Source organism: Theobroma cacao, chromosome 5 (assembly GCF_053813885.1).
Source record: "Theobroma cacao isolate CCN51 chromosome 5, ASM5381388v1, whole genome shotgun sequence".
Classification (NCBI taxonomy): domain Eukaryota; kingdom Viridiplantae; phylum Streptophyta; class Magnoliopsida; order Malvales; family Malvaceae; genus Theobroma; species Theobroma cacao.
Window position 1 is genome coordinate 45,615,094 of NC_142643.1, and position 15,097 is coordinate 45,630,190.

Genomic DNA, 15,097 nt, shown 5'->3' on the forward strand with positions numbered 1-15,097 from the left:
GATTAAAATGGAAAACACTAGAGATTTTTGTCTTTTCAAGCTGGCGTACTGGCAATGTTATTGACTTTCCCAAGTTACCAAACGCCAGCGGTCACAAACTTCCATTATAAGACAAGTCAGTCAAGCCAAATAATATTATATTTATTTTTGTTTGTATATTATTTAACCGGCTGGTAGGCGTTGGTATTGAGAGGCACAAACATAAAATCCCAGGAATTATCTTTGAGAGTTTCAACTACAAAGGTGTGTTCTTGTTTCTCAGTCTAGTTAAGGTTATGTCTTCGAAGTCTTTACCATTTTAGCTTAATCTATCATTTTTGTTTCAAACGTTGTGGTGAAAAGAAACTGCCTTTCTGGGGAAATTTGCAAGCTTGGGGGGTTTGGGTAGTTTAACATCTGTCAAATTTTTTGGTTTTGGTTTGTGTTTTTTAAGGTTGGATTTATGGTTTTTGTTGGTTACTTGTGTTCTTTTTGATGTTTTGGAGTATGGTTGTTTTTTCCTGATTACTGTAACTTTCAGGGGATTTGGTTTTGATTTTTAGATTGATCAAGATCATGATCATTTCTAGTCCCTTTGTTTCTCTTTCACAAAGAGTCTGTTTTGTACACCAATTGTAGACTAATCTAACAATTTTTGCTGAAGGGTAAAATTTTGAAGTGTCCCTAATTGCTATTTCTAAGTTTTTGAAATTGTTCTGCAAGCACAAGCACTCAAGATGTCCTTTTTTTGTTTTAATTGTGACTACTTAGTCAATATTCCATTGGTTTAGTTTGTTTTGCTAAATAAATTAGCTGTTGAATGCTTGTGCAGTAACTTGAGAAGAAATGGAGGAGAAGAGTTTAATTGCCAAAGATGTTACTGAAGTAAGCCCGTTGTTCATCTTCATAAACAAAATTATAGGAATTTATTTGTGTTTAATTTAAGAAAACTATTGCTAACCTTAATCTTGTCTGTTTGACTTGAACAGTTGGTTGGCAAAACGCCATTGGTATATCTGAACAATGTTGTAGATGGCTGCGTGGCTCGAATTGCTGCAAAATTGGAGGCGATGGAACCCTGCTCCAGTGTCAAGGACAGGTATTAAACCATTTCCACCTGTTTTACATTCAAAGATGTATCAGAAAACATGTCAAACTAGATTTGATCATAATCATTGTTACGATGCTGCATTCAGTTACAGCTGAAGTTGTGATCTTTGCTAAGATGCAAAATCTACTTTGCTTGCAGGATTGGGTATAGTATGATTGCAGATGCAGAGGAGAAGGGTCTCATTAAACCGGGTGAGGTTGGTATTTTAGATTTTTCTTACCTAGACATTTTTTAATCAAATTTTCAAGGTAATGTTGGGTCACTTTTCAAGTAAAATGGTACATTGACTTCTGCTATTCTTATGCCAACTTTCATAATGTTGGGCCTTGTTGCTGGTAAATGTTTGTAAATTTGTGGCATCCTGTGGAAATAGAGTGATTGTTTTATTCATGGTGCTCTTGTGCAAGCATTATAGCAACTATCTTTCTAGTTAAAAGACACTAATGATTGTGCAAACTTATTGAGATAATAAACCTCATCCTTTATCTGTTTCTTTAACTCTTCAAAGTTTTGAGTAGATTATACTATTGTCACTGCGCTATACAATAAAATTATGCACTTTTATCAACTTGAAAAGCATCTGTGATTAACCATTAGCACTTACATAAAATGTCAGGATTGTGAAAAAAAAAAAAAAAGCATAGCATAGACAGCAATTGTAATCTTATTAGAAGAATTGTGGCTTCTGTGGAAGTTTTTAGGCCTTGCAAGTGTTTGTTCCTTCTAAATCTAAATCCAAATTCTGTGTGATTTTTATGTGCAAAAGTAGGGTCATCTTCCAGCTAATTTCTTGATTGTGTTGCTTTACTGTCAACATTACCTTCGTAGTTTTGAGTGATAAACTTAAGGAGAGAAGTTTTAACTTGACAAAGTTTCCCTTCTTCCTATATGCTGAAGAGTATCCTTATCGAGCCAACGAGTGGTAATACCGGAATAGGATTGGCATTTATGGCAGCTGCTAAGGGTTATAGACTCATAATTACCATGCCTTCTTCAATGAGTTTAGAAAGGAGAATGGTCCTCCGAGCTTTTGGAGCTGAGCTGGTTCTTACAGACCCAGCCCGGGGCATGAAAGGGGCTGTTCAGAAGGCTGAGGAAATTATGGAAAAGACTCCTAATTCTTACATACTTCAGCAATTTGAAAACCCTGCCAACCCAAAGGTATCATTTGGAAACATTTTTCACACATATTTGGTGGTCTGAGCCTTGGAGGGAGTAATGATTTGATTTTTTTTTCCTGTTTTAGATCCATTATGAGGCAACTGGACCAGAAATATGGAAAGGCACTGGAGGGAAGGTAGATTTTCTTGTCTCTGGGATTGGAACTGGAGGTACTGTAACAGGAGCAGGGAAGTATCTCAGAGAGCAGAATTCTGATGTTAAGGTTAGGCTTTTGGTTGTTTTGTTAGATTGTAATATATTTGTAACTTCAATTACTAAATTGTGTTTGCCTGTAGTTATATATGATTTCATGTTGCTTATTGCCTCTTGCTTTTTTCTGTTCAGCTAATTGGTGTGGAACCAGTTGAAAGTGCAGTGCTATCTGGAGGGAAACCTGGTTAGTTGTAACATTTAAAATGTTTCTTGTTCACGTTGTTCTTCGTATTGCATATTCTGTTTTCTGTGCTTTGTTTTGTTACAATCTATAACAGCTAGCTAAGTAGATAGGAACTGTGCTTTGTATCTTGAAGGTAATTATGAGACCTTAATTAGTGATTTTCCTATTTTCTTAGAAGTTGTGTTTGGTGCTCATTTTCTTTTGGTTAATATTTCTTCTCACAGCAACTCTATACTCTGTTCATTTGATTGTTATTTATATTAAAATTTGATATAGCCATTTAAGTTTTTATGCCTAATTTTTTTTTAAGCATTGAACAACTACCGGTGCTTGCATTCATTAAATAGCCACTTATTTTCATGCATTAGGTTCCTCTGTTGGTTGATGCTGATGTTTGATTGACTTTCTGGGTAGAAGTAGCCTACCCATTCCATGCTTCATACACTGAAGCATTGGAGGATTTCCTAATTCTGTGCATCCTAAGGCTATAGGCCCTATAGAACACAGTGCTATGCAGGTTCGTTGTTTAACTAGGCCTCTTCTATATTAAACATATGGAAGCCTTGGGCTGGTTGAGTAAGTATACCTGACCTGTTCTATGTTAAGAACATTGGGAAGGAAATATCATCTGTAGACTATTAAGTCATTCTTTTTAAACAATGATTTGCTTGATCCTCCACCCTTCATAGTTATAGTTTAGAGATAAGTTATTAAGCTCTTAAAGTTTCTTGGTTCAAGTGTTTAGCCTTTAATTTATTGACTTTTTTCCATTTCAAATTGTAATATATGATTGACTTGAAATTTGAAAATTTGACCTTGAAAGCTCTTCTATATTTGTCCTCAATAACCAGCATATTCGCATTGTCTTTTGTCCGTAAGATCTTGTAGTTAGATTATTGTATGTGTTTGCCTATTAATTGAAAATTGTTTTCTTATGTTCCTCAAGCCAACATAAGATATTATAAGAATGTTTTATCTATTGATGAACTGCTTGCATTTTTGAATGTTCAAGGACCACATAAGATCCAAGGAATTGGTGCTGGCTTCATCCCTGGGGTTTTAGAAGTCAACTTACTTGATGAAGTTGTTCAAGTAAGTCTCAATGCCATTTATTTATTCAGATTACATTTCCTATGTCATAATTTAGAATACCAGTTTTCTTTATTTCACTCACCTGCTAGGGTCAATAATTCAATATATATTATAGATGATTATAGGGAAGGCAGTATGGTGGTATTTGACACATCAGCCTGCTTTCTTCATATTGTAGCTTTTCCCCCATGCATGTATTGCTATTGTTGTTCCTTGAAATAATTGGCTACCTGTATGGCTGCAGGTATCAAGTGAAGAAGCTATTGAAACAGCAAAGCAACTTGCTCTGAAAGAAGGATTGTTGGTAAGTTTCTTTAGTTTTAGTAATTTTATTTGATAAGTGGTCCACAGCTTTATTTGGTACTTGTTCACAAGTAAACATAATTCAACTTCACGAAGTTCTGTTGGATTTTTTCTGCAGTTTCCTTTCGTGATATATGTTTGGAACATCTATTGCAGGTAGGTATATCATCTGGTGCAGCTGCTGCTGCTGCAATTGAGATAGCCAAGAGGCCAGAAAATGCTGGGAAGCTCATTGTTGTAAGTTTTGTTATTTATTTTTTAAGTCACTCCTGCATCATTCTGTCGGATCATACCATGAGGCAATACAGACAAAGATGAATAACATCAATTAAAAAGGGTTATTGTGGCATTTATGTCAAAGACTCTGACTTGACAAATACCGGTATATGCATGATTATAGGGTGATCGATTACATATAATCTATTGTTCTTGGTTCTATATGCTTGTGTTAAATTATAGGGACTCTGGTATTTATTCTCATTTGACGTGATGTGCATTCTTGTTAAACAAAACTATATTATTAGGTCATGTACGATGTTTTCCATTGATACTAATTGCATGGTATATGATTAAAGGACTTGACGAAAATACCTTTCCTTTTCTGGCACCCCAAGCTAGTTGAATCTAATACTAATCTTTTAATTTTGAACCTAAACAGGTGGTCTTCCCTAGCTTTGGAGAGCGTTATCTCTCTTCCGTGCTGTTCGAGTCTGTGAAGCGGGAAGCGGAGAATATGGTTTTCGAGCCTTGAGATAAAGCATCCTAGCTTCAAAATTTCAAGATCATGAGGCTTGAAATATGGAGCAGAGAACTTGGTTGTCGAGCAGCACATGGATCTTTCTAATGGATGGTTTTTGTTGTCTTCTTGGGTTCTAAAAAGGCTTTAGAATAATAATAAGGCGGCTTTACTGTAGTCTTAGTCTATTGATGGATTAAGGGAAAATGTTGTTTGGAAATGGGATTGAATCCTATCTATATGTTGTGAGCTTAAACCAAAAAAAAAAAATGTTACCATGAAATATCTCCTATAGTTTTGTGAATTGTCGTGAGATTAAATAAAATTCGATGTTTTCAATGGAAAATCATGAAAAATTAAAATCAAAGTCCAAAGTTTTAAACTACGCACGTCTCCTGCAGAAGTTGGTAGTAGCGTGAATATATTATAGATTTTATATCAATAAAAGATAAATAAATTTTAAACAAATATGAATTCATAACAAATGATAATAAATTTATTCAATATTTTATTAATGTGAAATTTTCAAAATCAAGATAAATGGTAAAAAAAAAACAATATACGGTTGAGTGAGATAAAATATGGGAGCCAGAACCCATTTCAAAAAACTTGTAAGAATTTTACTCCATTAATGGAGCCCATGGCAATCACATTTCTTTTGCTTAGTTTTCCTAGATATTATTGAACTAGGAAGATGCTAATCACTATATAAATATATTAGTACAAGATTTATTCATATAATGGAACTAAAAATTCTTTTGATTTATAATGACAACCTTTTTTTCACTTGTTGTACAGAGTATTTTGACATATACATTACAAACTTTTGGTTCTTTTTGAACAAAAACTATGGACATCCGACTGTACAAAAACTGCTGCTAGTTTTTGTGCAGCAGGGGTAACAATACATGAGTACACTAATATTTAACACAAACCATTCGCCTAAGAGCCTTTCTCTCTCCTACCTTGCTTGCCTTTGTTGAAAATTTAAATACATTACCCTCATTGAAGGGAAAGAAACAGGATGCTTCTTATTCACAATTGAGGACTTGGGAACATTTCAGGGTGTAGAATTTACTGAAATCTCTTGTGGCAAAGGCGAGCTTGATTGGTCTTGATGTGATGGAATAACGAGTCGCTGCAAGGGCTTCAAAGCTACTGCAAGCTGTGCAAATGAAGGTCGCAAATTTGGATCACTGGGAACAATAGGGTAATAAATTAGACTGGATTTAATATTGCAAAAGAGGATATACTCATTGAGTGTAAAGTTCGAGTATATTTTTACTTACGTCTGCCAACATTCCCAAATTATCCTTGCAACCAAGGGATCGACTTCCTTGGGAATGTCAAGGCGACGATTCTGGAAACCAACTGCCCCCACAACTTGCATCGGATTCATGCCACTCCAAGGCAACCTCAGAGTAGCAAGCTCCCAAAGAATGACTCCAAAGCTATAAACATCACATCTATACATTCAACAAAAGATGCCGTTAGATCTAAGCTTGGTTATCTTAACTCTAAGCATCAAGAACAGTTAGCCACAGTCAGAAATTGCCAACGGACAATTTCTACAAAATTAATCAAGTAATTAAAGCAATTATATGTAGACAACAAAAAAAGGCAGATAGCTCAGTAATTAACATGGTGACTTTTTGAGCTGCCATAAAGGTATGTAATTTTAACATTTTCTTATCTTCACCATATTCTCAGAAAACCAACATGACAGCCATTGCACAATCAGATTGAAATATACTGGACTAAGCAATCTGCTAACCAAGGATAAAAAACAGGATTAACTGGAAAAACAACTCACTTCTCATTTGATGGCTCATTGCGAAGTACTTCTGGTGCCATCCACTCAGGCTAAGACAAACAAGGCAATTCAATCAGAGACACGTAGAAAGAACATCAATATAACAAAAGCTGCACATTGTATCAATATCTTCAGAATAAATACTAGGTCAAGATGCTCACTGTTCCCGCAGTTGATTTGGATGATAGAAAGGTATTATGCTTCAAGCGTGACAACCCAAAATCACAGACCTGCATAATTCAATTTTGCTATCAATGAGCGGTTGCACTGCAAGAATTTTACAGCAGCCATCCTTCATCTCGTACTCTTTTCTTTAAAAAAGTGCTAGTTTTCAATTTTCAAGTTATACATTTAATACATCAACGACCTGAGTTAGCTGGGAAAACAACAAAAAGGTAGTTTCAAAAAATTCACGCCTTTCTTTTTTTTAAGTTTGTCTTAAGGTGTTTATAGCCAGTGGAATCATTAATTCTACATGGGATAAGATTATGAGCATAAGCGTCCGAATGCAATCAAATGCCAGATAAGATATGTAAATCAGTGTAATCATGCCCCCACAAGGATAGATAACTCATATATAAGTATCTCATAATTGATAAGCAGCCTAAGTGATGCATAAACCAAAGAGGACGTGGTTGAATACTAGCAGCTCCAGAAAGTTTAAAGAAGCACACACACAGACTACAATATTACCAACTTGTTATGACTTCACACTTATGCAGGTTGTATTTGATGATTTTATATATTAAACACATTTAGTTAGTTTTCCACTGTAAAACTAATACTATACAAAACAGTGCTTCATGGGTTAAAAAACCAAAAACAAGTGACCAATAAAAATAAGTTGCCAAGATTAAAGTTTGCAGCAATAAGAAACAAACTAGCAAATCCATAATCTGAGAGAACTGCTATAATGTTATTCATACATAAGCATCGAATCAACAGAAAGAGGAAGTAAGAACTAGCCATTATAGCTCAACAATCAAGCCAACTCCACTAGATCAATAGAGAACTGTCACCAGATTTTGCAATGACTACAGCAAGACTGAGAATGTTTGGGGGAGTAACAATTGCAAAAATAAATATAAAAGAAAAAAATTGGAACACAAAAAATGAAGACATTGAAACATCATTTACCTTCACAGTCCAGTTTTTATCAACTAAAAGATTAGGGGACTTCAAATCACGGTGAACAATCGTAGGTATGCTGGTATGTAGGCAATTCATGCCCCTTGCCTGCCAAATGAACAAAATTTGAAATTATTATATGGTTGTCAGAACATAGATAAAACAATTGCAGAAGCAATAATTCCATACCACATCAAGAGCCATCTTAATTCTACGCTTCTCATCAATTTGGCATTGAGGACGATTAAGAATCTTATATAAGCTTCCTCTGGAAAACCAAATGACATTGCAGAATTTAGAACACCAAATACTGCATCTGCATGTGTGTCAAATGAATACACATGCATGCTAGCAGTCATAGACAGCCAACCTCATATTGTATCTGTGTTAGTTTGCATAATGTTCGTCACATTAAGAAGATAAGAATATGCAATCACAGACTCTTACCTCGGAAGAAACTCGGTAATGATAGAGAGGCTTGGAGGGCGAGTAACAGCACCCATAAAAAGAACAACATTTGGATGACGCAGTCTACGCATTATTCGCACCTTAAGTTAAAGAGCAATAGAAAAACCAGGATCAGTTATTTGGACTTAAAAGCCATGGCCTTAGACATGGAGGTTTGCCATGGCAATTTGTCTCAAGTTTGTATATGGCCAATTATTTAATTGAGAAGAATGAATAAATTAAAATATCTCACAATACATTTTACTATCATTTTGAGACACAAATATAAATGCAGAAAAGTTGCTTACTTCTCTTTTGAACTCAGCCAAAGCAGCACCTGAAAAATCCTGGTCTAGGAACTTCTTTACAGCAACCTCCTGCAGTTCAATAACCATTACCACCCACAAAATGAGAAACTACTTATTCTTTTGATTTTTAAAACAACTCCTAAGTATTTTAGTTCATAACATCACTCCAGAAAAGTATATTTATGGTTCAGTTAAGAACAGGCTATTCCCACTATGATGCCTTTGATAAATAATTCTCTAAATACCTTAAAACCTAATTCCTCTAGCCCTTGGTAGATGACGGCACAGAAGTGACATAAAAAGTGAAAACTGCAATAACTATAAAAGACTGAAGTACAAAAAGAGTATAAACTAACCGTGCCATTCCAATCAGCATGGTAGACCTCTCCATATGAACCTACTCACAATAAAAATTTTAATAAGAATTACAAAACTTCCAAAATAAAGTATAAGTTCTTGCAAAGCAAGTATCAAAAACCTTACTGCATCTAAAACTCTTCAGTTTTTCATGAGGAATAAGAAGAGCTCAACTATCAAAAAGGGGAACATTTCCAAAATAACAAACACAATATACAAGTCTAACTAAGCTGACAATTTATAGACAATAATTGACCTTCGCATAATTACAAAACTTGCCACTTGTAATAAAGAACTAAAATGAGCCATATCCATTACCTAGTCCAATTCTTTCACCAATATCCAAGTCTTCCCAAGGAATTTCACATTCACCTACATCTGCATCATCAAATAGTTGATCAACCCTGCCTATGCTGGAATCAACTGATGAACTAAGATTTTCTCGATCCTTTAATTTAAGATTATTCCCCGTATATCTCTCCTGTGTGTACTTTCTATGATCATGGAAACCAATCTCATTATCTTGCTCATTAGCCAAGTTCCCTGTGTTATTTTGTAAATCCTGCCCATTCCTGAGATTCTCTTCCTTAAATTTAGTGCCTGCATCCTCAGCCAGTGGTGAGCTATTGAACTGACTGGTAGTAGATGCCAAAGATGACCCAGTACCAGAGGAAGAACTCCTGATTTTATTATCTCTATTAGATATATCAAAATCACCAGGTGAATTAAAACCATGAGGATAGACCTTTTCAGGTTTGGTAGAGCTGGTGGAAGCTGATGATGACTGATTAAAATCATTAGGTTCACGATTGATTTTTGGAAAGAGGCCCTCCATATAATTGTAGTCCTTTTTCTGAGGAACCTCATTATAAGCAGGTCGATTCTTCCACATCAATGGTACTGGTGGTCGCCCCACAACAACATTATTTCTCTGTCTCTGAAACTCATCAGCTTTGGTCTCTGTAGGTTTGTTTTGCAGGGAACTTTTGCCTGTTCCTTTTATCTGGAATGGGTTAAGATCTGCAAAAAGATTTTTTGGGTCCTCTTGACTACTCTGACCATACGGTACTACATTGACATTCTTCCTCATGCCATCACCAACAACATTGGTCCCACGACTCCCTTTATAGACTGAAGTTCCAATGGCAGTTGAAGGAAGATGGTCCAACTGGTTAGGGGTCACTCTGTTAGATAATCCAGAAGAACCAACACCAGAATCACCACTTGCACCTGATAATGAAGGCAAGGATTCTGCATTTCCAGAAGTTGACCCCCAATCCACGGGCAGACTATTATTGATTGCAGGATTTTGACTACTACCTTCACCGTTAAGTGGCTTTGCTCTTGAGTAAACACCATCATCAGATGACTGAAGAGTTGATATGTTGCTAATTATTGGATTGTATGGCTTAAAAGTAGTATCTTTTACACTTAAAATGTCAGCAGGTATAAGTGTACCAGGAGCTGCCATTAGATCAACCAAAAACTCCCTGGAGGTAAAAAAACACAAGATTAGACCTAAATAGAAGTAATATCAAGTTAAGAAATGAGCACAAACTATAACCTTTCATCCTCCAGCTTTATTATATTTACAGCATCATCCTCAACACCAGTGTAATGACTGCCTTTTACCAGTCTACAAGGTAACCTTATGCTATCTGCCAACACCTACATAAAAGGGCACAGAGAATATAATAATTATAAGTACTTGGAAGGATCACTAAAAGAACCAAGTTAAATCATCCAGTTGGATAATAATTACCTCCGAGCTGAGAGACAGGCAATTTCTGTTTCTATATCTTAACACTTAAATATTAGAACCTGAGGCATAGCCCCATTGTTCTGCCCACCCCCTTTAGAGGGTGGCAGTCCTGCAGGGCAGGGTTCGTAATCCCAGCCCCTACAAAAATTCAAGGGATTATCCCTTAAAAAATTGCTCAGAGAAACAGACATGCTGGCAGAATAGCATATGACTGTTCTGAACCCAATTTTGAAAACTGGGTATAGCTAGAATAACCATATTGATATAGAGAGCTGAAGTCACTGATTAAAGTTCAAAAACTAACCTTGAAGAGTAACGCACGATGCCGAGACAAGCCTATATTTATGGATCCAATAGGCAACACACTTGTATGGCGAGATGTTCTGAGCTCTGTGCTTCTTTCCGTCCATCTGGCCAATATTACATTAGCATCTTTAACAGGTCCACCCATATGTCCTGTAACAAGTTCGGCAAGCCTTTGTACTAGAATACCAACATTGGTTGCAGGGCAATCTAATGCAATACAGTGCACAATTTGCAACAACTCTTCTAGGGCTGGGTCCACTGTTCGATTGACAATTACAACTTCAAAGCCAGAATTCCCCAGATTTGTTTCAAGATCAGCAAGAGATGGCATTTTTCCTTGGATACCTGAATCTGTGGAGAGCCCATATACATCATAAAAACCATCCACCACTCTTTCCTCATAATCAAGGACATTGTATTCCTGGTGAATCAAACAACCCAACCAGTCAATCTACATAAAATAACTCAAGAAATAGCCAGAATGGAAGGCTTGATCAGCCCAAATGATCATAATCAAGTTCCAAACAGTAAATAGTTATATTCCCTAGGCTAGAATGAATCAAAAACTAGTTATAGAAGCAGTCAGAATTTTTATGGATTAAAAGAATTTCGTAGATCCAAAGAGTGGAAGAGATAGCAAGACAACACATGACAGAGTCTAGGAAAGATTGAAGGCCAAAACACCAAACATCAACTAAAGCAAAACGAGCTATACAAAAAGGCCATGACTAAGAGCACATAGAAAACATACTATCAAAGACCATTGATTAACTCCCCAGCTTATAATATGGTTTCCATTGACTTTATTATCTTTCAAAGTCTCCAAGCTACTGATTATATCCTGAAATCTGCAACAGTGACCATTACGAAAACCTAGGTAATAGCTGCTAATTCAGGCTTACCCTCCACTGTTTCACAGGAAGCAAAACTCGAGAGTAACTTGTCCTAACCATCACCAATATCAAACCCAAACACCAGCAAAATCAAATGCTAACCATAAAAATTCAAGCTCATTCACAACAATACAACATGGTTCAATTTCCAGGTATTTCATTTTTCATAAGTAAATCAAGCCAGTACAAACTGTGAACAAAAGCAGATATAAAATATTTTACGTGTAAACTGCCTAATTCTAGTAAAAACACAATTATTTCGAGCTTTTGCCGCTAAAATTTACCATATATAAGAATCCAAAAATCAAATTTAAACCATGACTTGCCCTAATCAATCAATCCAAAAACCAATCACTAGCAGCAACTAAAGTACTAAACACACCTAATTCAAGCTCATTCACTTTAATTAGATTCACCAAATTTACAATTCAACCCTCAAACTATCAAAGCAAGAGAAAACATCTAAAACACTTTTTGCAAAAACCAAGATCCCAAGAAACTATCAAAGCCCAAGTGATAGATGCTAATTCCAGCTTATCCACCACAATTTCACAAGAAGCAAACCAGTACATCATTTTTACCTCATTCAACAGTCACTTGCCCTAATCACCACCAATCCAAACCCTAACAAAAAACCATGCAAATAACCTCCAAATTGAAGCTAATTCACAACAATTCACTATAGTTCAATTTCCAGATATTTCAATTTTCAAAAATAAAGCAACCAACTTCCGAGTCAGATCAAAAACAGATAAAATAACAACAATTCATTACTAGCTACCATTATTCCAATAAAAGGACAATTTATTCAAGCTTTCCACTAAAAGTCAGTACAGTAACTTGTCCGAAACTTAAAAAAAAAAATCATAATTCAGGCACATTCATCCAATTTAATTCGCCAAAATTCCCATTCAATAAAAAAATCAAAAGACCAGAAGGAAAGACTAACCAAAACAAAAAAAAACTTACCCAATACTGCCTGGCCAAAACCTCCGCCGCCACATCATCCTTATCCCTCCCTAACCCTAAATCCATCCGATGATGACTCCCTAAGCTCAAAAGCGTCGCCGCTCGGATCTGATCCTTCTCCGGATCCTCAGAATTCGAAGCACTTATAGCTAGAGCCAACTGCACCTGAAACTCTTCCTCCGTTAACATATAATCCGATGCTCGATTATTCGCGGCCAACGTCGGTGTTTGCGTGCTCAATCCCATGCTCGTCGATACCGGTACCGTCGTCGTGGTCACCGGAGATGATGACATCGACGTTGTTGAAGGACTCCCCGGAGAATTCCCAGACATCGTTTGCTGATGATCGGTAGCGCATGACGCCGACGGCGATGGCGACGTGTCGTTTATCGCAGTCCGATTAGGTTCATGACTGCTTCCTATGTGTAGCTTCTTGAAAATGTGCTTCATTTTTTCTCTTTTTTTCATATCTTCTTCTCTTCTCAGTTTCCCTTACTTCCTCGCATTTTCTCTCACTTTCTTTTACTTTTCATCTTTTTATTTTGGTCTTTTATGGAGGGGTCAAGGGAATGCGTTGGGAGGGAAAACTTAAGGCAGTAGCATATAAGTCTTGGCGGGTAACTAATACGGCTTGAATTTGAGAAATATCTACGAAACTGCCATGCCATCATCCCTAGACGCGCTTTCGGTTGACCATGTCCGAGTGAAGGAACCAAAGGAAATGGTGCACGGTGGCTTCGGCCTTTGCACACGTGGAGGTCAGGGCCCACGTCATTTCTGGGCTTTAATAAGGCCGCGTTTGGGAAACCACTTTATAACATTCCCGTTTTTGATAGAAGGGAAATTATTTTATAAATATAATACAACCAAATTCCCCGTATCTAATAAATTGGTGAAATTTTTAAACTTCACAAACAATTTAAAAAATTCTAATATTTCCATTTAATATATATTTAAAAAATAATTAATTATATAAATTATTAAATAAATATGTGACAATCGTATATAAATCTATTTGTAAAATTAAAAACTTCACCTCTATGTATATATAAAATAATATAATTTATATTTTTTTAATTCATGTAATACGTGTTGAAGACTATGATACATAAATGATATGACTTTCTTAAATTAATTAAGAAAGTGAAATCCATTAAACCCTAAGTTTCCCCACCACTTTCTTATGTATTTAAGATTACTAAAATTGAGTAATTACAATTAGGATTGAAATTCTCCCCCTTCGAATGTCACTATGCATAACTTGTTGAACTCAAATAGGAACAAATTAGTGCCTTAATAATTGTATTAATAGGGTTAGGTTTGTGCACTTTAAGGCAATTAAAGCCTCTTAAATTTAGGTTGTTTATTTTAATTTTATATATATATATATGATACATGCATGCTTAATTAAGTTGATATTATTATATCTTTAGGTATGAAATTAATTAAATTCATGCATGTTACAAAAATTATATGTAAATACCCCTATTTCAACTACAAGAATTTATCTATTTATCAATTTGGGATTAACTCAATGAATTTGAGATATGATCAATCTCAATGCATGAATTAATTGTACTTTAATAATTAACATATGGGGCACAAATTTATGAAATTTTAATGATCGGAGTTATGTTAGGGACATGAATTTGAGAAAGTGGATATTTTGATTTTATTTGTTATGCGTCATCTAGAAATTAATTAAGACTGAATATATTTATATATTTGAAACAATATACAAAGATAAATTTCAAATTTACTAATTTTTATAAAATATTTTAAATTCAATAGTAAAGAAATAATCATGAAAAATCATATTTACTTTATACTTTATTATACAATTTGCACAAAATTTTAAACACAAAGGTGAAAAACTAATTATTAATTTAATTCGTCAAAAATAAAAAAAATAAGTCAAAGACATTCAACTTTAGGTTATAATACATGTATGACTTTAATGTCACCTTAGTAGGTATATATATATGATTTTATCAATATCGAAGTTGATTTCGTCACTTATTTTTATTAAAAAAAAATTCTTTCTCGAAAAGTTCTAAGTACCGATTTTTTCATCGAAGTTGATTTTGTCATTTATATTTATATATATATATATATATAATATTTTTCATAAAATTATAAGTGTCAATTTTTTAATTTCATGCATGATCTATACCTTTACCCCATATATAAATATATATATATATATATATAATTCAAAATAAAAATATTGGTCAGCTTTAAATCCAAAGAAAGAAAAGTTGTTCTTCCTTTTCTGAGATGTGGGGGAAGGAATGAAGCATGTGGATTATTATTTTTTCTGTTGATAATGACAAGG

At 34.9% G+C, this 15,097-nt stretch overlaps 2 protein-coding genes across 4 annotated transcripts; one reads left to right on the top strand and one right to left on the bottom strand.

Moving 5' to 3' along the window:
* The first annotated feature begins 103 nt into the window (after positions 1 to 103).
* On the top strand, positions 104 to 5,125 carry LOC18600255 (cysteine synthase). Of its 2 annotated transcripts, none has more exons than XM_007030587.3 (11): positions 104 to 243; positions 812 to 864; positions 969 to 1,078; positions 1,229 to 1,286; positions 1,988 to 2,251; positions 2,337 to 2,474; positions 2,597 to 2,648; positions 3,661 to 3,740; positions 3,985 to 4,044; positions 4,200 to 4,280; positions 4,702 to 5,125. In XM_007030587.3, exons 2-11 carry the CDS (start codon positions 826 to 828, stop codon positions 4,792 to 4,794), a joined length of 975 nt encoding a protein of 324 aa, XP_007030649.3. In that variant the 5' UTR covers positions 104 to 243; positions 812 to 825; the 3' UTR covers positions 4,795 to 5,125. The 2 variants fall into 2 exon arrangements, with proteins under 2 accessions (XP_007030649.3, XP_007030650.3); XM_007030588.3 differs by having other exon boundaries at positions 177 to 272.
* Positions 5,126 to 5,517: 392 nt separating this feature from the next.
* On the bottom strand, positions 5,518 to 13,352 carry EDR1 (Protein kinase superfamily protein). 2 transcript variants are annotated; one of them, XM_088806359.1, is made up of 13 exons: positions 12,763 to 13,352; positions 10,899 to 11,321; positions 10,397 to 10,500; positions 9,151 to 10,322; positions 8,832 to 8,872; positions 8,476 to 8,544; positions 8,168 to 8,268; positions 7,910 to 7,988; positions 7,730 to 7,828; positions 6,754 to 6,822; positions 6,593 to 6,642; positions 6,069 to 6,245; positions 5,518 to 5,944 (listed from the first exon to the last, which is right to left on the bottom strand). In XM_088806359.1, the coding sequence occupies exons 1-13, from the start codon at positions 13,228 to 13,230 to the stop codon at positions 5,935 to 5,937; spliced, it is 2,862 nt and encodes a 953-aa protein (XP_088662485.1). In that variant the 5' UTR covers positions 13,231 to 13,352; the 3' UTR covers positions 5,518 to 5,934. The 2 variants fall into 2 exon arrangements, with proteins under 2 accessions (XP_088662485.1, XP_017977303.2); XM_018121814.2 differs by having other exon boundaries at positions 5,518 to 5,975.
* Positions 13,353 to 15,097: the final 1,745 nt, after the last annotated feature.